Genomic DNA, 27,193 nt, shown 5'->3' with positions numbered 1-27,193 from the left:
TCCTGTAGGCAGTGATGCCCCAGGTTGGGCTTTTAGAGCAGTTGCTGGCTTTGTGTTTGTTAAATGCAAGCTTTTCAATTTTTGGCTCTTGAGGCATTAACAAAATTCCCACACAAAAAAAGTTTCCCTTACCTTCGACTTATCAGAGAGGTTGAAACTTCCTAGGCCGAATGAGGGGAAAACTGCAAATAAATAAACTCAAAATGTAAAGGTAAAAAAAATCCTAAAAAAGTCAAGGGGGAACCCACCCCCTTGCTGTTAAGTAGAGGAGACAAAAAAGGCCCTCCCTCTACTAGAGTTCACCCCACTATTTTCAGAGAAGAAATAACAGACAATAGAGAGGGTAAAGGGGAATAAAAACCAGAGTCAAGACTGATGAGTGGAAGATTGTGAAACAACAGAAAAGGTTAAAAACCCCACCTCACTCTGGCTGCTGCATAAAGATAGGAAGCCTTTCCTGGGACGGGGAAATTCAGATCTTGTGGAGAAATAGAATGACAAGAGGGTGTCAAGAGTTAGTGGGTGCAGGGAAACACATGACCCTGCTAGACAGCAAGAGCAAAATAATAATTACAAACCTTCAGAAGGACTTACTGTAATAGGTGTCAGGCATTGCTCTACCAGCTTTGCAAGTATTTATTTACAAGAACTCTATATAACTGTTGTTATGGAAACTTCATAAGCAAGAAACAGGTCCAAAGTGAGGTTTAAGCACCTCACCCAAAGTCATACAGCTAGTGAGTGGGAGAGCAAGGATTTGAACCTGGGCAGTTTGGTTCTGCGTTTTGCTGCTGTGCTGTGCTGCCTCATCTGTTTCTTACTACTTCCCGCCTTGGTATTATTCCTTGCAGTCTGGCTTTTGCCCTCACCACTCCACTGAAACTGCTCTCACAAGTCATCATGAATTCCAAACCAACAGATTTTATACTTTTACAGAGGTATACAAAGCTCTCTACCATATTTCACATTGTTGAAACATTCTCCCCACCCAGACCTGAAATCTTTGCATCCTGTCTATGTCTCTCTAATAGTCCTCACATTCACCATCACTGTTTTTACTGCTATTATCCCAATTCGATTCTTCATTATTTCACTCATTCAACAAACAATTCCATGTGTCAGGCCCTGGGGATACAACAGTGAGCAAAACAGATAAGTCTGCCCTTACAGAGCCCACTGTGGAGGAGACAGGCATCAAACAGTCATAGAAATAGATATTTACAAACATAAGTGCTATTCATGAAGAGTGTGGGGCCTTATAAAAGGGTGAAATAGAGACGTTATAATGATTTACAAATTAGGCTTCCTCTAGCCGTCTAGTCAAGGCTGTGGTTTTTCCATAGTCATGTATGGATGTGAGAGTTGGACTATAAAGAAAGCTGAGCGCCGAAGATTTGATGCTTTTGAACTGTGGTGCTGGAGAAGACTCTTGAGAGTCCCTTGGACTGCAAGGAGATCCAACCAGTCCATCCTAAAGGAGATCAGTCCTGAGTGTTCATTGGAAGGACTGATGTTGAAGCTGAAACCAATACTTTGGCCACCTGATGTGAAGAGCTGACTCATTTGAAAAGACCCTGATGCTGGGAAAGATTGAGGGCAGGAGGAGAAGGGGACAACAAAGGATGAGATGGTTGGATGGCATCACCGACTCAATGGACATGAGTTTGGGTAAATGGGAGTTGGTGATGGACAGGGAGGCCTGGCGTGCTGCGGTTCATGGAGTCACAAAGGTCAGATACGACTGAACTGAACTGAGACTCTCCCTTCCAATCCACTTCACCCACTGTTGCCCTGATTAATGTTCCCACAGTCTGTCTCTGACCATACCACTCCCCAGCTCAAATTCTTCCATGGCTTAAAGAACCAAGTTCAAATGCCTTAGTCAGGTGTCGGAGATCCTCCATAATCTGCTTCCAACCTGTATTTTAAAGCTTTTCCTCAATATTTACCTTAAGCACTCTATACTGCACATAAAAGGAAACATTCACCGTTTCTACTACCGGAAGACTATGCCTTTGCCATGCTGGGTTTTTTTTTGTTGTTGTTGTTTTGTTTTGCCTAGAATACTCTTCCCCTTGTCCCTTATGTCCAAATCCAGTTCAACCTTCTCCACAAAATATTTCCTGATCCCCTCCTTTGGCATCTCAACACATTTCCCCTTCTTTTATATTAGTCACATTCTATCTTTAATATTATAATCATTGTAATACATTAATTGTAAGCCTAACCAGTTCCTTTGTTAGACTATAAGCTCACTGAGGGTAGGATCTGGGTCTAAACCACAATTACTCATTGGCTAGATGGACAGATGAATGAATGAATGGTTGATGGCTTCTGGGTTGACAATGTGGAGGGGGCCATGAGTATGCCGACATAGTATGAATATTTTCTTTGATCATGTACTTCATTGCAGTTTAGCAGAAAGCCATGGTAAAGCTATCAAACAAATGCCCATTTCCACCTTCCTTCACCTCTTGATTTAACAGGTGGACATCTGGTAGGAATGAATGGCCCCACCAAAGGAGACATAGAAACTTTCCCCAATGACTATTGTGACTGGAAAATTCAATGACATGATTGATCAAGTGTTTTTTCCCCTTACAAAAGAAAACTGATACTTAGAAAAAAAAATATGAATGGTGAAATAGCTGCCTATAGAGATGGAATTGCAGAATAGGATTTGTCTGGACTATAGTTTAAAGTATTGGATTGCTGGGCTCTTGGCTAAGGACAGAGTTCTCAATGATAACTGGGAAAAATGTGTTTACTCAAAGCCTTGCCGATCTGATAAAGAGAACTTTAAATTGAAAATGGAGGGGAAAGGAGGAAAATGACCTGATAATGTAAAATCAATTACTATATCAGCTATGACAACAAGAACAGCAATGGAAGAGGTGCCTGTTCAGTCATAGGAGAATATATCTGGGAAAAGTCATAAGTAGAATTTATGGCTTAAGCTGTTTGTGTGTCAATGCACAGCACATACACTGGGTTGAACCACATGAAATTGCCAATATTCTACTGCTTTGACTTAGAAAAATGGCAACTTCATATGGTTCAACCTAGTATTACGAGGTAATCCTGAAATTTTACCTCAAGGCAATAAATATCAACTAAAAGATATCATTAAGACTTGGTGGAATGAAACACAACTAGAATTTGGTATCAGGAGCACACTGTAAAGAAAGACTCCCTTGAGAATGGGAGATGGCATTGTGCTGTGTGCATAGACATCCACAAACATGAGGACAGAGTCCTCTATAGAGTTTTGGTGAAGTTGAAAGAAAGGAGCCCGAGTAATATAGTGTAAGCATGTCACACAGCACTTTACAAAATGGGAGAAATGGCTATGTATTCCTGACACAGATCACAAAAATGGCATTGGGCAAGATTTAGCAGAAATGAGGTACGTTGTCCAGGGTTTCTATTGTTTCATTTGCTTAAAAGCAGAACATTTTGAAATATTTTACTTGTCTTGCTGACAATATTTCCCCTTGGAAAGTAAATCCACAAGCAAACTGTTTGCTCTCCATGACCTAATACTGACCAATAACAGAACTGATTAGTGAAGTGGAAACGAAGAGTAACCATAATAGCTCTGGATTTTTGACAGCATAAGGCTGGACATAGTAAGGTATTTTGCTCTGGAATTTAAGAAGGCACACTTCAGATGGTTCAGAGAAAAGGTAGCATGAAGGCAAAGAAAGAGCAGGGGCCTAATAGATCTAGCTTTTAATCATAGCTCTGCCATTTACCTGCTGTGTGACCTTGATTAAGTGACTTAAAACTCTCTCAGCCTGTTGCCCACAGAATGACAGGGAATGACAGGGAAGGAGGGAGAAAGAAAGGAAAGAAGGAAGGAACAGCAACAATAGAGTCACACCACCTCCTTCCCAGGGTTGTGACGACAATTAGATGGGATGGCACACATGAAGGGCTCCGTGCTTAGTAGGGATATATTCACTGTTAGTTTTCCTGCACTTTCTACTCAACTGCCCTTCCAAAAGGGTTTTAAAGCTCTTAGAAGCTAAATTCTGACCTTATAATTGTGGAGTATTTTAATGAAGAATTAAAAATAAAAGTATGGAAAGAAAATGATGTAAATGAAGGAGTTCTTTGATGATGAGACATTTAAAAGGTGGAGAGAGGGCATCTGACCAAAGATGAATATAAAATAGTAACAAGGAGCTGTCAAAATTAGATCAGGAAGGCCTGACCCCAAATGAGCTAATGCTAGGAGTAAGAAAAAGAGGCTTGTTTTCAGTTTGTTTGCATCAAGAAGCAAATCAAGGAGGATATGAAGTCTGCAAGTTGGGGCAGAATAGTATGTTTTAATTAGAATTAGTTTTTTAAAATTTTAAATGTAATATAAACACATGTAAAAAGACTTCCAGTAGTACCACAGGGTAAAAAATGAAATGGTGTAATGTTGACAGACAACCTCTTTAATTCCTCCTTTGCTCTAGTCTTCTCCACCATACAAACTCTGCCCATTAGACTGGAAAGGGTCAAGCAGACATTGGTAAAGAGGGAACTGAGGACCATAGTAAATAAGAAAATTATAGGAAAGCATCAGAGTGCTTTAAACAATTTTGAGTCTCCTGGCTGAGACAGGTTGTATTTCAGGATGTTGAAAGAACCTGTAGATGAGATCATTGCACTGGTGTTTGTAACCATGGGGAACAAGAAAAATGCTGGCAGCCTAGAGAAGGACAAATACTCCTTTTTAAAGGGAGGATGGTAGGTTTCATAAGCTTTAGATAGGCAAATTTCATCTTAATCCCAGGCAAGTTTCTATGTTATGGGAAAGGATGGTTTGCATGAGACCTGGAAGGGAAGTAGTGATCACAAAGGGTTTATAAAACTCTACCTAAGAAGAATACAAGACAGACTAAGTTCATTTGCTTTTCTGAAATAAGGTGAGCATATATAAATGGGTAAAGCTGGGGAACATTGTAGACATAGTGTATCTGATCCAGCAAGGCGTTGACAGCCACTCATGTGTGACTTTTTCCTTGTGAAAAAGTTGGGAAAATGTAGATAGTACAATTATGGAATGGGTGAGTGATCATCCCAAAGTCTGCTAATTAATGGATCAAAGTTTATTTATATACTAACTTATCTGTCACCTCCACTTGGATGTAAGCTCCTCAAAGGAGAGACCCTGTCCTCTAATTTATTCATGACTTTATCCCCAGTACCTATAACCATGTCCAATACATAGTAGAAAGTGTTTAGAAAGTGTTTGTTGCATGAATGAACAAACTTGTGGGTAGGACTGCAAGGCCTGTCACCAAGCTGTGTCTCAGCCCTTCCCTATTAAGTACATCTTTTCACCTACTTGGATGAAGACATAAGGTGGTGCACTGATGAAATATGCAGATAATGTGGGTCTGAGAGGGATAACACTGTAACAAAGATAGAAATTTTAAAAAGAACAACTGGTGAGAGCAGTTTAATAGTGATAAATGCACTTAGACTGGAAGTACAAGCTGAGACATCAATTAATAGGATATATTAAAAAAATAAAACTTAGTTTTCATTCATTAACAATTGAAAGTGCCAGGCACTGTGCTAGACACTGGGATATACACTGTCTGCCCTTCTGCAGCTTAAAGACTATTGAGGGAGACAGATGTTAATCAAATTAGTCCACCAGGAAATATATTATCTACAAACTATGAAGAATAAAACAGAGCACTAAGACGGCATATGACAAGATAACCTGACCTGGTTGAGAAAGGTTTCTTTGAGGAACTGACACTTGAGCTGACTTCTCAAAAACTAGATAGGAAAAAACCCAAGGTGAACACTGGGGAGAGTAAACAATAAGTCTCGTGAGTCAACAATATGAAATGCCTGCTTAAATGGAAATGTGCTTCCTTGCCCTTCCCTTTGGTGGGGTGCCCGGTAAGGGACTCAGCTTGCTCCTTCCCTGGGCCGCGAGCTTGGCTGATGACTTGGCTAGTGTTTGCCAAGGCTTTTTGGCTGAAGGGGCGGCCCTCATGGTCAGTATGGTGGCATTAGGACTGAGGCCTGACTGGGAGATTGTTCTCAAACAGGGAGATTGAGCAAATAAGTGAATATCTGAAGTTAATAGGAGTCAGGTTTCTCAATGTTGGCAAAGATAGTTGCAAATATGGAAAAGAGGAAGACTAGAATAAACCCTCTGGTGTTGGATTGAAAATGGAAGTATCAGTATGAACTCAATAAGTTATCAGTATGTTCATATCAGTATGAAGTTTTATATATACATATATTCACCAGGTGGCGCTAGTGGTAAAGAACTCACCTGCCAATGTGGGCGACATAAGACTCAGATTAGATCCCTGGTTCAGGAAGATCCCCTGGCGGAGGGTACAGAAACCCACTCCAGTATTCTTGCCTGGGGAAGCCCACAGACAGAGGAGCCTAGTGGGCTACGGTCCATAAGGTCACAAAGAGTCGGACACGACTGAAGAGACTTAGCAGAATACACATTTACCTGTAGGTATGTATACACCCACACATTTATTTCCTAATTCTGTCCACTGAGAGGCTGTAGAAACAATTGCACCCTAGTACTAATGAATACACCTAGCACTCAGATCTTGGATAATAACTACCCTTCTCCATTAAAAGGAATACGGGATCCTTGGAGAAATAACTGATTCCAGTGCAGGAGCAGGGAAAGTACAAGACAAGCCTGCAACATCTTATTTTGTCACAGAGTAAGGAATTGTTTTGGAGAAGGCAATGGCAACCCACTCCAGTACTCTTGCCTGTCGGTCACAAGACTGAGTGACTTCACTTTCACTTTTCACTTTCATGCGTTGGAGAAGGAAATGGCAACCCACTCCAGTGTTCTTGCCTGGAGAATCCCAGGGATGGGGGAGCCTGGTGGACTGCCGTCTATGGGGTCGCACAGAGTCAGACATGACTGAAGCGACTTAGCAGCAGCAGCAAGGAATTGTTTAGTGAATGATGGGGACGTGTCAAAAGGACATAGGAGGCAGCTTTAAGTAGCCAAATAGTGGTAATAGTGTATTGTAACATTGAATAAGACAGGAATCCATTAGTCTATACTAAAATATATTTTAAAAATATGAATAAATAAGGAGAGAATGCTCTTCTTTACACATGCCAACTAATAAATGAAGAGGGAATGATAGAAATGTTAAAAAAATCAACATTTAGTAGCCATCACAGTAAAAATAGATTCAGGCAAGAGTCATCAGTGGATGCTAACACTCGTGAGTGAGAGTTTAATGAGGAACAGGATATTTGATCTTAAAGTATCTTCCACAAGATACTTCATAATTACTTATGATTAATATGGTAGACATTGTCTTAACTTTACCCATCAATGAAACAAACTGACATTGAGTGTCTATTGGTATGATGCACCGAGAACACACCACTTCTGTGGTGTGCTTACCAAAACTGTATAAATTAATCATTAGGAAACACCAGCTACACTGAAGGGGAGGTTCATGTTACAAAGTAATTAGCCTATATTCTTCAAAAGTGTCAAGGTCATGAAAGATCAGGAAAGACCGAGAAACTTTTGGTTTGCAGATGAGAGACATGACATCTAAAAGGAACTTATGATCCTGAACTTATAAAGGACTTTATTAAGACAACCAATGAAATTTGAAAGGAGTCTGTGGGTTAGGTGGTAGAATTGTATCATTGTGAATTTTCTAATATTGATCGCTGTACTGTGGTCATTTGGGAGAATAGTATTCTTGTTTTTAGGAAATACACAATGTGGCAAAGGGGTAATGGAGTGAGAAGTCTGCAAATTAATCTTGAATGATTCAGAAAGAAACACAGAGAATGGTAAGGCAATGTGCTAAAATATTAACAAATGGGGACTCTGGGTAAAGGGTATGTAGCAATTTGCACCTTTTCTGTGAGTATGAAACTATTTCAAAATCTTAAGTTAATAAATGTTAATACAAACCAACTAGGGAAAAAAGTCAGTGTAATCTTACAGTACACTAATGCAACTCTAGCCAGAATGACATTGCTGAACTGTGTGGGTCAGACCTCACTGGAACGTGGGCTTTGGCTCTGGGAAAGGTGAGGTAACTACATCATATGAGGAACAGGTGAGAGAGTCTGAGGATGTATAACCAGAAGAAAAAAGCCAGGATGATAGGGGGAACAGAGGAAGCAAACTTTGCTATGAGACAAATTTCTGTTCAGTATGAGGAAGTGTATTTTACCAATTAGCAAAAAATGGTGGATTGCATTGTCTCAGGATTGTGTTTTCTGTCAGGATATGTTCTGATAGAGCCTGGACAACCAAGTCACAAGGATGTCATAGATTTCATGAAATCTGATTAATGCTGGGCCCACGGACCACTAAGGTACATCCGATGAAGAGTCTATGGTTCTCTGTTATGTTCAGATGTTGGGAATTAGAGCACTTATCGAATGAAATGCAATCTGTATTGGATCAGGATGAACATCCCCTTTTGTTCACATGGGGCATGGGCTATTTCAATACTTACTCCATTGTGTCTGACTCTTTGCAACCCCATGGACTGTAGCCCTCCAGGCTCCTCTGTCCATGGAATTCTCCAGGCAAGAATACTGGAGTGGGTTGCCATTTCCTCCTCCAGAGGATCTTCTCAGCCCAGGGACTGAACCTGGGTCTCCTGCATTGCAGGCAGATTCTTTACCGTCTGAGCCACCAGGAAAGCCCAATATATATATGTTCCTTAGCACTTTGTAAAAATCATTTGTTCCTCAGAAATGAGCTGGTCACAACAGTAAAAGTCAAAATGCTTTTATTTTTGGAAATTTCACTTAACAACATGAAAACAGGGCAGGAAAAAACAAGCAAAACAGCAAGTTTGTTAAGAATTTAAACATTCAACATCTTAGAACCACACATCTTCAAGTTGCTGTCAGCTTGCCAGTGTATATATCTTGTTCCAGCAGTTCTCACTCTTCATTAAAAGCTGAGCCCTTGTTTCTATCTAGTGCTTCCACAAGCTCACTGTACAGAATATTCACCTGGGAAAGAGAACAGCAAATAGATTTCTTGAGAGGAAGGGAAATATGGGAAAGCTTCCCAGACCCATGTTGATGGCATGAAAATCTAACCTTTACCTTCTGAGACCTGAAACACCACTCTGGGGAGAACATATAGTGCTCTCTTGGGGAAAAGGGATCCTGTGACACTAGGTTTAATTTTACTAACAGCTATTATAAAAGATGGGGCTTCCCTGGTAGCTCAGAGGTTAAAGCGTCTGCCTGCAGTGCGGGAGCCCTCGGTTCGATCCCTGGGTTGGGAAGATTCCCCTGGAGAAGGAAATGGCAACCCACTCCAGTATTCTTGCCTGGAGAATCCCATGGATGGAGGAGCCTGGTGAGCTACAGTCCACGGGGTCGCAAAGAGTCAGACATGACTGAGTGACTTCACTCACTCACTCACTCGTTATAAAAGATAAGGTACTAAAAACATAAAATATCCTTTGCTCTTATTTGATACAAAAACTTTTTCTCTATCAAGCCCCTCCTGATGAGCTAAGGGCCCAGAAATAATTCTGCTCAAAAGAATTCCTGCAGAAAATGTCTTTTTAAACAGTCATTGTTTGCAGAGAGGTCTTCCCTATGTGCACTGGCATTGACAGTGATAACATCTTTCCTGAGCTCACCCTTGGCATTTTTCTTAATTAGATTCCACTTGCTATTCTTAAATTTGCCTTGTTTGCCATTCTTCCTGGTTTTCACTATAAGAAATTACTGTTTATAGTCCCATAACTCTTGCAGTTCATGGAACTACCAAGAGGAACAATGGTCAAGATCCTGTCCTAGTCAAGGAAGGTAGGGTTGTGTCCTTACTGAGAGCTAGATAGAACCTCTCTATCCCGAGTCATGCCATCCACCCCTAACCTTCTTCTTCCTCACCTGAGTTTCATAGGTGCTCTTGAGGGAGCCAAGGTAGTCAAGGAGACGCAGTGACAGGCCGCACCATTTTTCAGTAGATACATACATGCGTCTACTGTACAGATATATGCCAATATTCCAGGACTTGATCATCAGCCAGACAATCTCCATTTCTGGGTAGCCTTCCTAAAATCCAAGAACAATAGGTTTACAGGTATTACTGTCACAATCACTGTAGCACTGATTCTATCAGAGCTGCATCCCATTATTATTAGACAATGGGTGCTCTGCCAACACCGAGGAAGAAACCCATAGCTTCTGTGAGCAATCCTGTGCTCCAGAAGAGGAGGAGAAGAGCACCTTGAAGTTCTGTCAGCTATAGCATGTTCCATAGCAAGACTTCATGAAGCGACTATAAACTAAAAAAGCAGTGAAGCCCTCTTGCGTTGAGTTCTGTTTTATCTGAAGCAGGAGAAAAACCTGTATCCTGTTTGGAGCTTCCCTTGTTGCTGTCCTCAGTCAATTATCTCCCCAATACCTATCTCTAATTTTCAGAGAAGCTTGTCAAGAATCAGTTTTACTGAATCTGCAGTTTTATTGAATCTCTTAATTTTCTTGACCTGAATCAGTCCTGTGTTTGGAACAGAACTTATATTAATCTTTTTTTTTTTTGCATATATCGATAGAGATTTATTTTAAGGAACTGGCTCACACAATATAGGGGTTGGCAAATTTTAAATGTGTAGAGCAGGCTAGCAGGCTATAAATTCACGTAGGACTTGATGTTGTGATCTTGAGTCTGAAATCTGTTAGGGCAGGCCAGTAGGCTGGAAACCCAGGCAGAATTTCTGTTAGAATTTTGAGGCAGAAATCCTTCTCCAGGAGACCTCAGTTTTCACTTTGAAGGTAAAAACTGATTACAGAGGGTAATCTGTTTTACTTGAAATCAACTTATTGTAATTTAAAAATACTAATCTTTGTATTGACAGTATCTACCTAGCTATGAATGCAGGACATATTTCTTTTTAAATTTTTCTTTCATTTTATTTTTTAAATTATGTATGATAACACATGTATAGGAGACTTAGAAAATACAGAACAAAGTTTCATAGAGTTCCACTATATATTACACTTATTAAGTAGATAAATTCAGATTTTTAGTTGGAGTTTCAATATCAAACTCTCAAAAATTAATAGAATCAATAGACAGAAAAGTAGAAGGATACAGCAGACTCAAAAAGCACTATGAACCAACTCAACATAATTAAGATTTACACAATTTTCACACAACAGTAGGATACAAATTCTATTCAAGTTCCCAAAGACTATAAACCAGGAGACAGTAGAACATATCCAGGGACATAAAACAAGGTGCAAAAATTTCATGGTTGAAAGGTTTTGAAATCATACAGAGTTTTTAACAAACACTGTGGAATTATGTTAGAAATCAGTATCAAAAGATATTTGAAAATAACCCACATATGCAATGTGACATGTACCAAGAGACCTTTGACTTAGCCACTGAAAGCCTCAATAAAGTTAAAAGACTGAAAAAACACAGGGTGATAGCAGAGAAGAAAGCATTTAAATAAATTAATATCAAAATGAGAGATTAATATCAAAGATACTGAAAAAAAACCCATGTATTTGGAAATTAAATGTCCACTTTTAAATGATGGGTGTATCTAAGAAGCCGTAACAAGGAAAATTAGAAAGTATCTGCAACAGAATAAAAATGAAAAGAGAATTTATCAGAATTTATTGCATGTGGCTGAAGTTGCTGAATGCAACTAAATACAACATGGAATCTTGAAAATGTATGAGAACAAAAAATGGACACTAGCAAAATTTTGTGAAATCTGAACAAAATCTGTAATTTAGTTAATAATATTGCATCACATGTTAAATTTTCGGTTTTTTAAACAACATAGTATTTCTTTATATTCTCAGAATTGGATTATTTTAATAGAAGTTTTAAGCCTCATTCAAATTTTTTAAATCACTAAGATAATAACTTTCTAGACTTTTAGCAGTAATAGTATATGCCAGAATAAATGGAATTGTATTAAAGTTTTGAGTGAATATAAATTAGAAATCTAGCATTCTACTCATACTTAGTCAAACAAGTGGAATCAAAATGTCATAAATTTTTTAGCTAGGAAAAATTCATAATTTTTCTAAAATATATACATATCATAAATTATATATATATGCATATACATATATACACAAAACCTTTTCTACTACACTTGATAAAGGCTTGAGAGAGAACAACAAAAAGAGAAATTGGAAAACATAAACTAAATGAAATAGAAAAAGTGAAACAAACTAGATAAAAATAAAAGATCATCATACAGTTCAGTTGTTTTTAAACATGGCTGCTCATCAGAATCACATCTGGAGCTTTGGAGAAAAAAACAGTATCTGGGCATCTGTATTTTTCAAAAAATTCCAAGATAATTCTAATGTGCATTTGGATTTAAAAAGTAATTACATAAACTGATACAGCCACTATGGAAGACAGTATAGAGATTCCTTTAAAAACTAGGACTAAAACGATATGGCCCAACAATCCCACTATTGGGCATATACCCTGAGAAAACCATAACTGAAAAAGATACATGTGCCCTAATGTTTACTGTAGCACTATTTACAATAGCTAGGACATGGAAGCAACTTAGATGTCTGTTGACAGATGAATGGATAAAGAAGTTGTGGTACATGTACAAAATGGAGTATTACTCAGCCATAAAAAGGAATGCATTTGAGGTGGATGAACCTAGAGCCTATTTATAGAGTGAAGTTAAGTCACAAAGAAAAACAAATATCATATATTAATGTATACATATGGAATCTAGAAAGATGGTGCCGATGAACCTATTTGGAGGGCAGCAATAGAGATGCAGACATAGAGAACAGACTTATGGACGCCAGGGGTGGGGAAGGAGAGGGTGGGATGAATGGAGAGAGTAGCACGGAAACATATACATTACCATTTGTAAAATAGACAGCCAGTGGGAATTTGCTGTATGACTCAGGGAGCTCAAACTGTGGCTCTATAACAACCTAGAGGGCTGGGATGGGGTGGGAGGTGAGAGGGAGGTTCAAGAGGGAGGGGACATACATATACCTATGGCTGATTCATGTTGATGTATGGCAGAAACCAACATAATATTGTAAAGCAATTACCAATTAAAAATAAAGGAAAAAATTTTAAAAAGTGATTACAGGTTTTTCTGTTAAATGGTAGTTTTAGTGATATAGAATTCTATTTTCTGTTGATCAATCATGATACAAAGGTACTAAATGAGTAATAGTTACATAATCACAATAGTAAAAGATGTTTATCTGTTTTCACAATCCATAGCCAGACAAAAAATAAAATATAATTACAATCACTAGCCATAATGGAAATAAGATTAACCTAACAATACAAAATAATTACATACAATTTAGGGGGTTAAAATCAGAGTGAGGTGTAAGTGGAAGTGCATACAAGCACATGTTTTCAACTAGCCAGCCACTCTATGTCTTTTGGTTGGTGCATTTAATCCATTGATATTTAAGGTAATTATCAATATGTATGATCTTAATACCATTTTCTTAATTGTTTAGGGTTTATTTTTTGTAGATCTTTTCCTTATCTTGGGTTTCCTGGTGCTGAATTCTCTTAACTTTTGCTTTTCTGGAAAGCTTTTGATTTCTCCATCAAATATGAATGAGAGTCTCGCTGGGTAGAGTATTCTTGGTTGTAGGTTCTTCTCTTTCATCACTTTAAATATATCATGCCTTTCTCTTCTGGCTTGTAGAATTTCTGTTGAGAAATCAGCTGATAATCTATGGGAGTTCCCTTGTATGCTATTAGTCATTTTTCCTTTTTGCTTTTAATATCTTGTCTATGTGTCTCAGTGTGTTCTGCCTTGGGTTTATCCTGCCTGGGACTCTCTGTGACTCCTGGACTTAGTTGACTATTTCCTTTCCCATGTTAGGGAAGTTTTCAGCTAGTTCTTTTCAAATATTTTCTCAGGTCCTCTCTCTCTTCTCCTTCTGGGACCCCTGTAATGCAAATATTGGTATGTTTAATGTTGTCCCAGAGGTCTCTTAGGCTGTTTTTATTTCTATTCATTCTTTTTTCTATATTCTGCTTTGTGGCAGTGAGTGAATTCCACCATTCTGTCTTCCACGTCACTTATCCATTCTGCTGCCTCAGCTATTCTGCTATTGATTCCTTCTACTGCATTGTCCACCTCTGTTTATTTGTTCTTTAGTTCTTGTAGGTCTTTGGTGAACATTTCTTGCATCTTCTCCATTCTTTTTCTGAGATTCTGGATCATCTTCACTGTCATTATTCTGAATTCTTTTTCAGGAAGGTTGTCTACATCCACTTCATTTAGTTGTTTTCCTGGGGTTTTATCTTGTCCCTTCATCTGGGACATAACTTTCTGCTTTTTCATCATGATTAACTTTCTGTAATGTAGTTTTTGTTGTAGGCTCTGTGGGACTCTCCTTTCTTCTTCTGTCTGTCCTCTGATGGAGGAGGCTAAGAGGCTTGTGCAAGCTTCCTGATGGGAGGGAGTGGTGTTGGGAAAACCTGAGTCTTGCTCTGGTGGGCAGGATCATGTTCAGTTCAGTTGCTCAGTCATGTCTGACTCTTTTTGACCCCATGGACTGCAGTACACCAGGCTTCCCTGTCTATCACCAACTCTCAGAGCTTACTCAAACTCATGTCCATGGAGTCAGTGATGCCATCCAACCATCTCATCCTCTGTCATCCCCTTCTCCTTTCACCTTCAATCATTCCCAGCATCAGGGTCTTTTCCAATGAGTCAGTTATTTGCATCAGGTGGCCAAAGTACTGGAGTTTCAGCTTCAGCATCAGTTCTTCCAATGAATATTCAGGACTGATCTCCTTTAGGATGGACTGGTTGGATCTCCTTGCTGTCAAGGGACTCTCAAGAGTCTTCTCCAACACCACAGTTCAAAAGCATCAATTCTTTGGTGCTCAGCTTTCTTTATAGTCTAACTATCACATCCATACATGACTACTGGAAAAACCAAAGCTTTGACTAGACAGACTTCTGTTGGCAAAGTAATGTCTCTGCTTTTTTTTTCCTGCTTTTTAATATGCTGTCTAGGTTGGTCATAACTTTCCTTCCATGGAACAAGCGTCTTTTAATTTCTTGGCTGCAGTCACCATCTGCAGTGATTTTGGAGCCCAAGAAAAGAAAGTCTGTCATGGTTTCCATTGTTTCCCCATCTGTTTGCTATGAAGTGATGGGACCAGATGCCATGATCTTCGTTTCTTGAATGTTGAGTTTTTAGCCAACTTTTTCACTCTCTTCTTTCACTTTCATCAAGAGGCTCTTTAGTTCCTCTTCGCTTTCTGCCATAAGGGTGGTGTCATCTGTGTATCGTTCACTTTTATCAAGAGGCTCTTTGTTATTATTGTTCTCCAGTTTGTGGATCACCTACCTAGTAGGTATGGGATTTGATTTTACTGTGATTATGCCCTTCCTACTGTCTTGTTGCAGCTTCTCCTTTGTCTTTGGGTGTGGGGTATATTTTTTTGGTAAGTTCCAGGGTCCTACTGTTGATGGTTGTTCAACATCTAGTTGCAATTTTGGTACTCTTGTAGGAGGAGATGAACACATGTCCTTCTACTCTGCCATCTTGAACCAATCTCCCCTTTGTCTTTTAACATGGTTGATCACAAGATTTTGCGATAGCAAAAAGGATGAGTCTAAGGAACAACTTTCACAATTCTCGTATAGGAGATGGACCACAAAGGGAGCACTTGTGTGCTCATTCCATGTTAAAACCCTTCATCTACACAAGAAGTTTCGAGCCCTTCAAAGGGGACATGTGATAGAAGACCTGAGCAACAGCTTCTTGAGAGTGTCAATGACATTATCTAAGCTATATTTTCACTCATGTGGATTTATAAAAAATTACTATGCATAAAACACTATGAGAATGAGGGTGCTAAGAGGGAGAAGACAAAGCTTTTATCCTAAATGACACATAATCCCTCTGGGGAGACATTGTATAAAGTCATCCATGTATAAAGAGGATCACACCAGTTACATGATTAGGGAGTAGTCAGAGTGACACAGGCATTAGATGCTCCAGCTCAGTCAAAGGAACGAGCACTGGGCTGCCAGTCAGAGCTCTAGTTTTTCTGCTTGAAATGCCACCACTCCCACCCAGTCCTTATCCACCTGATAAAGTTCTACTTTTTCTTCAAATTAACAAGCAGAGTTATTCCTTTCTCTGTTCCCACAGCAAGCTTTACATTCCTCTAATACAACTTATATCACATTGTTTTTAAACTGTGCATTATGTATCTCCTCTACCAGGTTGAGCTCCTTGAGTACAGAGAACTTTTCTTGTTCATCTTTGTATCTTCAGGGTCCAATACTGTGCCAGGTACATAATAAGGGCATAATACATATTTGCTAAATGAATGAATGAACAAATCAATCAACATCCAGTCAAATGCTACCTCCTCTCAGGCTTTCCCTGACTCTCCACAATGAATACATATGTACTACTTTGTTTCTATGACACTTTGTTCACAGCACTACAGTGGGACTTACAAGCTGTATTGTCTGTCTCCTCCACTAGGCTGTGCTGTGTGCTTTGTTCAGTCACTCAGTCATGGCCAACTCTTTGCGACCCCATGGACTGTAGCCCGCCAGGCTCCTCTGTCCATGGGGATTCTCCAGGCAAAAATACTGGAGTGGGTTGCCATGCCCTCCTCTCAGGGGATCTTCCAAACCCACTAGGCTGAGAGTTCCTTAAAGACAGAATGTCATCTACCTTTGCATATTCACAACCTGACACATGACCGTGTTGTGATTTTTAACTGATTAACTAAACAATGACTAAACAAATGATCTTAGGGTAGATGCACAGGTGATCTAGCTATAGAGAGGTTATATGAAATGTCCAGAACAGGCAAATCCAGAGAGACAGCAGATTGGTAGTTGTCAGGGGCTGCGGGTGGGGGGAATGGGGAGTGACTGCTAATGGTTATGGGATTTCTTTTCAGGGTGATGAAGATGTTCTGGATTTAGATAATGATGATATTTGCAGGATTTTGTGTATATACTAAAAACCACTGAATTATAGACTTTAAAATTGCAAATTTTATGATAAATGAATTGTATCTCAACTTAAAAAATATATATACAGAGAAAGAGATGGGCATTTCACGTGGGCAGAACTGAATCAATAAAGACTCAGACTGTGTTTGAGTCTGAGGGGGACTAATGGTCATTTGGCCCAAGCAGATGTAGGGAAATTAATGGGAAATAGGACTGGAAATGTAGGATGGGGCTACCTAAGCACTTCCTAGATGCTTTTCCTTAGAACATTAGTGTCATGAAAAATGTTAACAGATGGTATACAAAAATAGGGTTCTTTAGTCAAAAACATTTTGGAAGTACTGCATTCTATATACAACCTCTTGGAGCATTATAATGAACATTAGTTCATTAAAAGTTTTAGGAAGTTTTACAGAATGAAACCATGTAACTTTGTTTAATCCAGAGTATGTAGATCATTTACTAACATATTGTGGAAGTTAATTTGTAAAACATTGGGCTGGAGTGTTAAAGGTTTTGCATAACAGGCTACAGATTTTGAAATTTATTCTGCTGGCAATGAAAACTCACTGAAACCTTCTGAGAACGAAAGTTATATGATAAAAGTGGAGTTTTAATAAGACTGAAATGATAATGGTATTTAGAACAGACCCAAGTGTGAGAAAACAAATACAGTGAGACTAAATGGACTTGTAAGAGACAAAGTATGAAGTGATGAGGGTCAGAACTAGAATAGTGACAATGGAAATGGAAAGATGTAAGAAAAGTTCTATAAGAAGAATCAGTATAACTTGGTTTGATATGGGGAATGGAAGATAGGTCAATTAAAAATGGCTTAAAGTACACAGTTTGAGTGGCTCAGAGAATGCTGATACCACTAAAAGAAGAAATTGTAATAAAATGTTTCTGGGGATAAGGGATCAAGATAATGTTAAGTTCTATTTTAATCACGTTGAGACTGAGGCAACTTTGGAGATATGTAGGCTGTTGCAGATATGGGTTGGAACTCACGTTGGAGAATATCAACCCATTTAACCCATTTAAAGGACAGAGTATAGAATATGGAGAAGGAAAGAGCAGAGAATATTAGAAATGTTCACCGTTGGGTGGTAAGAGGAAAAAGATAACACAGAAGAGTGATGAGAAAATAAAGGACAAAAGAAAAGACAATTTCAATAAGGAGGCAGTGGTTAATGAAGGCCAGGGTAAAGAAAGAGGTCATCAAATTTGTCTAAGAGATAGCAACTGGTGGCCTTGTATAGTGTGGTTAGCAGTACAGAGAGTGATGGAAAGAGTAACTCAGGATGAGGACAGACAGGTAGGCAGGCCCTTGTAGGTCATGTTCAGGATTTTGGTTTTTAAGAGCAATGGGAAACTACTGAAGGATATTAAGAAGGTCATATGTATTTTAAAATTTAAAAGATCACTCTGGTTGCTATATGGAGAGATGAAGAAAGCAAGAGATGCTAGGAGACCAGCTAAAAGTTTCCTGTAGTAGCTGAGGTAAGACATGATAACCTGAACTAGGTTGGTGATGGTGGAAGATGGGAAAAAATGAATGGACACGATATTTAGGAGGTAGAATTGACAGAACTTAGTAATGGAAATGGGAGTGAGGGAGGAGTTGAGGATAACTCCTAGATGTCTAGCTTGGACAACTAGAAGAATGATAGTGCCATTCAACGAGTTAGGGAACTGGAAGAGTTTTATTTTCATTTGCATTAACTACCCTCCTGTCCAGCACTGCTCAGGTGAACCATTAATCTTCAACAGAGAAATGCACCTATGCAGCTACTCACCCCAATGCAACACAGGCTTGCTTATGGTAATATACAAACCAACTCCAGCAAATAGAGGTGTTTGCACTTACGACTTTCTGGGGCTCATATCTGAAGCCAGTTTTCTCTGTCCTTAAGATCTTAATAAATATAGCGATCATACATATCTCTAACAAAATTGTAGATGTTCTGGAACACAAATGCCATCTTTTCAGGCTCTCTTCAGGGGTCCCGAAGTGTATCAGCTTTATTGAGATATAATTCACATACCATACCATGTACCTACTTAAAGTGTACAACTCAATAGCTTTTAGTATACTCACAGAATTCTGCCACCACCCCCACAATCAATTTTAGAATATTTTCATCCCCCTACAAGGAAACAACCATGCCCATTAGCAGTCAACACCCATCTCCCCCAATCCCTGGGCAACCACTAATCTAATTTCTGTCTTTTATAAATTGGACCATTCTGGACATTTCGGTTAAATGTCCTAAGTCACACAGTATGCAGTCCTTTATGATCAGCATATTTCATTTAGCATAATGTTTTCAAGGTCCATGTTGTAGCATGTATCAACACTTCATTTTTTTTAATGGCCATATCACATTTTGTTTATCCATTCATCAGTTGGTAGACATTTGGGTTGCTCCCATTTTTGGCTATTATGCATAATGCTGCTATGAACATTTCTATATAAGTCTTTGTTTGGCATTTGTTTTAATTTTTTATGGGTATATACCTTGAAGTGAAATTACTGGGTCATGTGGTAACTCCATGTTTCACCTTCTAAGGAACTTATCCAGACTGTTTTCCAAAGCAGCTGTACTACTGTAGAATAACACAGTATATGAGATCACCAATTTCTCCACATCCTTGTCAATACTTATTATTATATGTCCTTTTGATTATACCCATCTTAGTGGTAGATCACTTTTTTTTGATCACTGTGTTCTGATGTGTGCTATCTCTGATGACTAATGATGTCAAGAATCTTTCATATGCTTACTGGTCATGTGAATATGTTCTTTGGAGAACTGTCTATACTCATCCTTTGCCCACTAAAGTTCATTTGTTTTTATATTATCGAGTTGTAAGAGCACTTTCTATATTCTAAGCACAAGTCCTTTAACAAATATATGATTTCCCAACGTTTACTGCCCTTCTGTAGGTTGCCTTTTCACTTCCTTGATGGTCCTTCGGAGAAAAATTTTAATTTTGCTATTATCTAATTTGTTGATTTTTAAAATCTTATTGCTTGTGCTGTTGGTGTCAAGCAATAAAACTGGACATGGAACAACAGACTGGTTCCAAATTGGGAAGAGTATCTCAAGGTTGTATATTTAACCTGCTTATTTAACTTATATGCAGAGTGCATCACGTGAAATGCCAGGCTGGATGAAGCACAAGCTGGAATCAAGATTGCAGGGAGAAATATCAATAACCTCAGATATGCAGATGACACCACCCTTCTGGCAGAAGCGAAGAAGAACTAAAGAGCCTCTTGATGAAAGGGTAAGAGAAGAGTGAAACAGCTGGCTTAAAACTCAACATTCAAAAACTAAGATCATGGCATCCAGTCCCATCACTTCATGGCAAATAGATGGGGAAACGACGGAAACAGTGAGAGACTTTATTTTCTTGGGCTCCAAAATCAGTGTAGATGGTGATTGTAGCCATGAAATTAAAAGATGCTTGCTCCTTGGAAGAAAAGCTATGACCAACCTAGACAGCATATTAAAAAGTAGAGACATTACTTTGCCGACAAAGGTCCATATAGTCAAAGCCATGGTTTTTCCAGTATTCATGTATGGATGTGAGAGTTGGACCATAAAGACGGCTGAATACTGAAGAATACTTTTGAACTGTGGTGTTGGAGAAGACTCTTGGAAGTCCCTTGAACTGCAAGAAGATCACACCAGTCAATCCTAAAGGAAATCAATCCTAAATATTCATTGGAAGGACCGATGCTGAAGCTGAAGCTCCAATACTTTGGCCACCTGATGTGAAGAGCCAACTCATTGGAATAGACCCTGATGCTGGGAAAGACTGAAGGCAGGAGAAGGGGACGACAGAGATGAGATGGTTGGATGGCATCACTGACTCAATGGACATGAGTTTGTGCAAGCTTCGGGAGATGGTAAAGCACATGCTACCATGTGGACTGGCATGCTACAGTCCATGGGTTCACAAAGAGTCAGATATGACTGAGCGAGTGAACAACAACGACAAAGGAGGCATAATATATAATGGAGAAAAGGAGTCCCTTCAGTAAGTGGTGTTGGAAAAGCTGGACAGCTACATGTAGATCAATAAAATTAGAACATTCCCTCATACTATATACAAAAATAAACTCAACATGGTTTAAAGACCTAAATATAAGACCTGACACCAAAAAACTCCTAGAAGTTAACATAGAAAAAACATTACCTGACATAAATCATAGCAATTTTTCTTTGGTCAGTCTTCCAAGACAAACAAAATAAAAACAAATTATAAGGAAAACATCAACAAAACAAAAAGACAACCTGCAGAATGACAGAAATTATTTGCAAATAATTCAACAAACAATGGTTTAATATCTGAAATATAAAAATTTTATATAATTCAATATCAAAAAAGCTCAATAGAAATTGTCAGAAAACTTAAATAGACACGTCTCCAAAGAAGATGTACAAACAGCCAATAGGCACATGAAAAGATGCTCAAGATCATTAATTACTAGAGAAATGCAAATCAAAACCACAATGAGTTATCATCAGTCAGAATGGCCATCATCAAGAAGTCTACAAATAATAAATTCTGGAAAGGGTGTGGAGAAAAGGAGACCTTCCTACACTGTTGGTAAGGATGTAAACTGGTGGCATCACTATGGAAAACAGTATGGAGTTTCCTTAAAAAACTAAAAAGAGAGTTATCATATGATCCAGCAATCCCACTCCTAGGCATATATCTAGAAAAGATGAAAACTCTATTTTGAAAAGATACATACACCCCAATGTTCATAAACAACATTATTTACAATAGTCAAAACAAGGAAACGACTCAAGTGCCCATCAACATACAACTGACTTAAGAAGATGTGGAATATATACATCCAATGGAATATAAGCCATAAAAAAGTGAAATAATGCAATTTGCTGCAACATGGATGGACCTAGTGAATATCATACTAAGGGAAGTAAGTCAGAGAGAGAAAGACAAATATTACATGTGGAAGGTAAAAAAAAAAAAAACGAATCTACATACAAAACAGAAACAGACTCATAGACATAGAAAACAAACTTGGGGTTACCACAGAGGGAGGAAAGGGGGGATAGATAAATTAGGAGTATTGGATTAATGGATACAGACTACTACAGATAAATAAGTACCAAAGTGCTGCTGTATAGCACAGGGAACAATATTTAATATCTTATAATAACCTATAATGGAAAATAATCTGAAAAATATATTTATAAAATAATCACTTTGCTGTACATCTGAAATTAACACAATATTTTAAGTCAACTAAACTTCAATTTAAAAAATAGAGACTGAAGGGAGAGGTTCAAAAAGGTAGCATAGGAAAACCATGAACACAGTTCCTCTCATGAACACAACAAATTTACAGCTGTATTTGGAATGATTTTCCTTTGAAAAAGACCTGAAAACTAGATGGACAGCACCTTCACAAACAAAAGATAAAGGAGACACTTTGAAACAGGTAGGAGAGGCAGAGACATGGTCTTGCCTGGGATTCCACTATAGGAGCAGTGACCCACAGTTGTGAGGGATACCAAAATATGGAATTTTCCCTTGAGGAGTGAAGAGATTGAACCCCACATCAGGCACCCCAACCCCTGGATCCAGCAACAGAAAGACAGGATCCCAAAATATCTGGTTTTAAAAATCAATGGGGATTAAGAGTTCCAGGAGAATTGAAGAACTATAGGGAATGAAGAACCTGCACTTAAATGGTTCATAGACAATCCCATTCACACTGAGATCCAGAGGAAAAGCAAGTTTGAAAAGCACCTAAAGTAAGGGAGACCTACTTACTGATCTTACAGCAGCTACTGGGGAGGCAGGAACTTCCTGAGACTTTCTCTAGGGACAGAAGCATTGGCTGTCACCGTTTTTGCAATCATATCCTAAACTGCTGCTGACTGAGCTGGTAGGTGCCATTTTTTGTGTCCGCTCTCTAGCCTGGTTACACAATTGTACATGCTCTGTACACCCTACACAACAACCGGGCTGGGTGAGCACCCTGAGCACTTGCCTACCTCACACAACAGCTGTACTATACCTGGACTGGGTGAGAGCACTACCCCCCACCCTCCTGAGTGCAGCAGTTGCAATGCAATGAGATCAGGCAGTTATCCTGTGCTCTCCACCTGCACAGCAATCTTACCACAACTGGGCTAGGGGAGCACCCTGAGCCCATCCCCCATACAACAACTGTTTTTCAACCAGGTCAGCATGTACCCCATCTTCAACCTTCCATGCAATAGCTGTGCTACAACTGAGGGGATAAGCACACACACTCTGCCTCACTCTCCCCATTAGCAGCTGTGGCCCCACAAGAACCCACATAAGGGACATCTCTTTAGTGCTTGGCTCTGAGTCCAGGGAAGAATGTGTTTCCAGGCTCCATAGATCCATCTATTACACAAGAACTCTCATTCAAGACCAGGAGAGGGAGCTATTTTGCCTAATATATGTGGATAAGCATAGAGTCAGACAAAATGAGGATACAGAAGAATACGTTCCAAGCCAAAGACCAAATCCCCAGAAAAAGATTTTAATGAAAAGAACATAAACAATATACCTAATAAAGTGATCAAAGTAATAGTCACAAAGATTCTCACCAAACTCAGGAGAATAATAGAGAAGAAAATATAAGGAAATAGAGAAGAAAATAAGAAAGAACCAAACAGAAGTTATAACTGAGCTAAAAATGCACTTCAGGGGTTTAACAGCAAATTAGTGAGCTGGAAGGTAAAGTAATGGAAATCACTTAGAGCAACAAAATGAAAAATGAATTTAAAAAATGAATTAAAAAAAAAAAGTAAAGATATTTTAAGGGACCTCTTGGATAACATCAAGAATATTATTAGTCACATTAAAGGGGTCCCAGAAGGAGAAGAGAGAGAAGAAGGACCAGAAAAATTACTTGAAGAAACAATGGCTGAAAACAACCCCCATCTGGGAGAGGAAACAGACATCTAGGTCCAGAAAACCCAGAGAGTTACAAATAAGATGAACCCAAAGAAAACCATGCCAAGACACAGTATAATTAAAATGGTAAAATTAAGGATAACTTTTTATAAGAGAGAATCTTATAAGCAGCAAGAGGAAAAACAACTTATTATGTTCAAGGGAAACCACATAAGACTATCAGCAGATATTTCAGCAGATAATTTACAAGTCAGAAGGAAGTGGCAAGACATATTGAAAGTGCCACAAGGAAAAAATTTTCAACCATGAATTTTCTACCCAGCAAGGTTATCACTCAGAATTGAGGGAGTCATTAAGAGATATGCAGATAAGCAAAAGCTTTAACTCTTTTAGGAATTCATCATCACTAAGAATGCCTCACAAGAAATGTTAAAGAAATTTCTCTAAGCTAAAAAAGGCAGTAATTGATAATAAGAAAACATATAAAAGTAACACTTACTGGAAAAAGGTAAATGTATAGTAAAAGTAGTAGATCAATCACTTATGAAGAAAATATGAAGGTTAAAAGACAAAAGCAGTAAAATTAACTATAATTACAGTACTTAGTTAAGGGATGCATAAAATGAAAATACATAAAAGGTGCCATCAGAAATATAAAACTTGTAAAGGATGGAGCAAAAATGAAAAGCTTTGGAATGAGTTTAATGTTAATTTACTATCAACTTACAAAACCTGGTATATACACAGGCTGTTATATATGAACCTCATGGTAACCACGAAGAAAAAAATTATAGGAAACACTCAAAAGAAACATTAAAGAAAGCCACTAAAGCACAAGGGAAGAGAGAAAGAGAAGAAGAAAGGGAGAGAGAGAAACTACAAAAAGAAATAGGAAATAATTAACAAAATAGCAGTAAGTACATACCTAAAAATAATTACTTTAAAGGTACATGTGAAACACTCACAATAAAATACACAGAGTGGCTGAATGGATTGAAAAACAGGAACTATCTACATGCTATCTACAAGAGATTCACTTCAGAACTAAGGACATACACAGGCAGTGTGGAGGGATGGAAAAAGATATTCCATGCAAAAGAAACCAAAGAAAGGTAGTGTAGCTATACTCAAATCAGACAAAACAAACTTCAAAATAAAAACTATAATAAAAGAAAAACAAGGACACTACATAATGATAAAGAGGTCAGTTCAGAAAGATATAAAGCATTATAAATATATGCACACCTAAAACAGACGCACCAAAATATGTAAATCAAATATTAATGAACCTAAAGGGAGAAACTGAAAACAATCCAATAATAGTAGAGGATTTTAACACCTCACTTACAGCAAGGGATGGATCATCCAGACAGAAAATCAATGAGAAAATATTGGCCTTAATGACACTTTAGTCCAATGGACTTAATAGACATAAAACACTCCATCCAAAAGCAGCAGAATAGTCTTCTCAAGTGCACATGCAACATTCTCCAGGATAGATCACATATTAGGCCATAAAACAAGTCTCAATAAATTTAAGAAGACTGTAATCATATCAAGTATCTATTCTGACCATGTTGCTGCTGCTGCTAAGTCGCTTCAGTCATATCTGACTCTGTGCAACCACACAGATGGCAGCCCACTGGGCTCCTCTGTCCCTGGGATTTTCCAGGCAAGAATACTGGAGTGGGTTGCCATTTCCTTCTCCAATGCATGCATGCATGCTAAGTCGCTTCAGTCATGTCTGACTCTGTGCGACCCCATGGACAGCAGCCCACTAGGCAAGAATACTGGAGTGGGTTGCATTTCCTTCTCCATTCTGACCATAAAAAACTCAAGATCAATTACAAGAAGAAAACCAGAAAAACCACAAAGATATGGATATAAAACAACATGCTACTGAAAAACCAACTGGCCTTTGAAGAAATCAAAAGAGAAGTCAAAATATACCAAAAAAAAAAACCAAAAACCAAACCAAACATAAATATCACATACCAAAACCTATAGGATAGAGCAAAAGTTGTTCCAAGAAAGAGGTTCATAGCAATGCAGGTCTACCTCAAGAAACAAGAAAAATCTCAAATAAACAAACTAAATTTACATGTAAAGAAACCAGAGAAAAAAGAACAAATGAAAACCAAAACTAGTGGAAAGAAGGAAATAATAAAGATCAGAGCAGAAATAAATGAAGTAAAGACTAAAAAGATAATAGAAAAGATCAACACACCCAAGAGCTGGTTCTTTGAGAAGACAAAATTGACAAGTCTTTAGTTTAGACTAACCAAAAAAAAAAAGAGGGCTCAAATAGATAAAATCAGAAATGAAAGAGTAAAAGTTATAATTGATACTACTGAAATACAAAGGATCATAAGAGAATAATATGAAAAATTATAAGTCAACAAATTGGACAATCTAGAAGTAATGGGCCAATTCCTAGAAGCATACAACCTACCAAGACTGAATCATGAAGAAATAGAAAACCTGAATAGACCAATTACTAGTAAAGGAGATCAGATCAGTAATCAAATACCTCCCAAAAAACGAAAGTTCAGGATGGAATGGCTTCCCTGGTAAATGCTTCCAAAAATTAAAGATTTACTACCTATCCTTCTCAAACTCTGCCAAAAAATTAAAGAAGAGGGAACATTTTCAAATACATTTTATGAGGCCAGCATTACCCTGATACCGAAACCAAACAAGAACACCACAAGAAAAGAAAATTACAAGTTAATATTGCTGATGAACACAGACGCAAAAATTCTCAACAAAACAGTAGCAAACCAAAGTCAACAATTCATTAAAAGAATCATACACCATGGTTAAGTGGGATTTATTCCAGGGATGCAAAGATGGTTCAACACCTGCAAATCAATAAATATGATATACCATATAACAAAATGAAGGATAAAAATTGTATCATCATCTCAGTAGATACAGAAAAAGCATTTGATCAAATTCAACATCCACTTATGATGAAAGCTCAAAAAAGTGGGTAGCAAGGGAATGTGACTCAACATAATAAAAGACATATATGACAAAACCATGATCTTAGTTTTCTGAATGCTGAATTTTAAGCCAACTTTTTCACTCTCCTCTTTCACTTTCATCAAGAGGCTCTTTAGTTCTTCTTCGTTTTCTGCCATAAGGGTGGTGTCATCTGCATATCTGAGGTTATTGATATTTCTCCCAGCAATCTTGATTCCAGCTTGTGCTTCATCCAGCCCAGCGTTTCTCATGATGCACTTTGCATATAAGTTAAATAAGCA

General features: G+C 38.2%; 1 protein-coding gene across 1 annotated transcript in view; it reads right to left on the bottom strand.

Annotated features, from left to right (window-relative positions):
* Nucleotides 1-8,760: 8,760 nt before the first annotated feature.
* LOC122434655 (testis-expressed protein 11-like) overlaps nt 8,761-27,193 on the bottom strand; it is a 76,240-nt gene continuing 57,807 nt past the window's right edge. The window contains exons 11-12 of the mRNA XM_043458272.1: nt 9,904-10,068; nt 8,761-9,006 (exon numbers count right to left, since the gene is read on the bottom strand). Of these exons, the coding sequence (XP_043314207.1) occupies nt 8,935-9,006; nt 9,904-10,068 (237 nt within the window). The 3' untranslated portion in view covers nt 8,761-8,934. The remainder of the gene's footprint in view (nt 9,007-9,903; nt 10,069-27,193) is intronic.

Source organism: Cervus canadensis, chromosome X, assembly GCF_019320065.1.
Source record: "Cervus canadensis isolate Bull #8, Minnesota chromosome X, ASM1932006v1, whole genome shotgun sequence".
Taxonomy (NCBI): Eukaryota; Metazoa; Chordata; class Mammalia; order Artiodactyla; family Cervidae; genus Cervus; species Cervus canadensis.
This window is presented reverse-complemented; position numbering and strand designations above follow the sequence as displayed.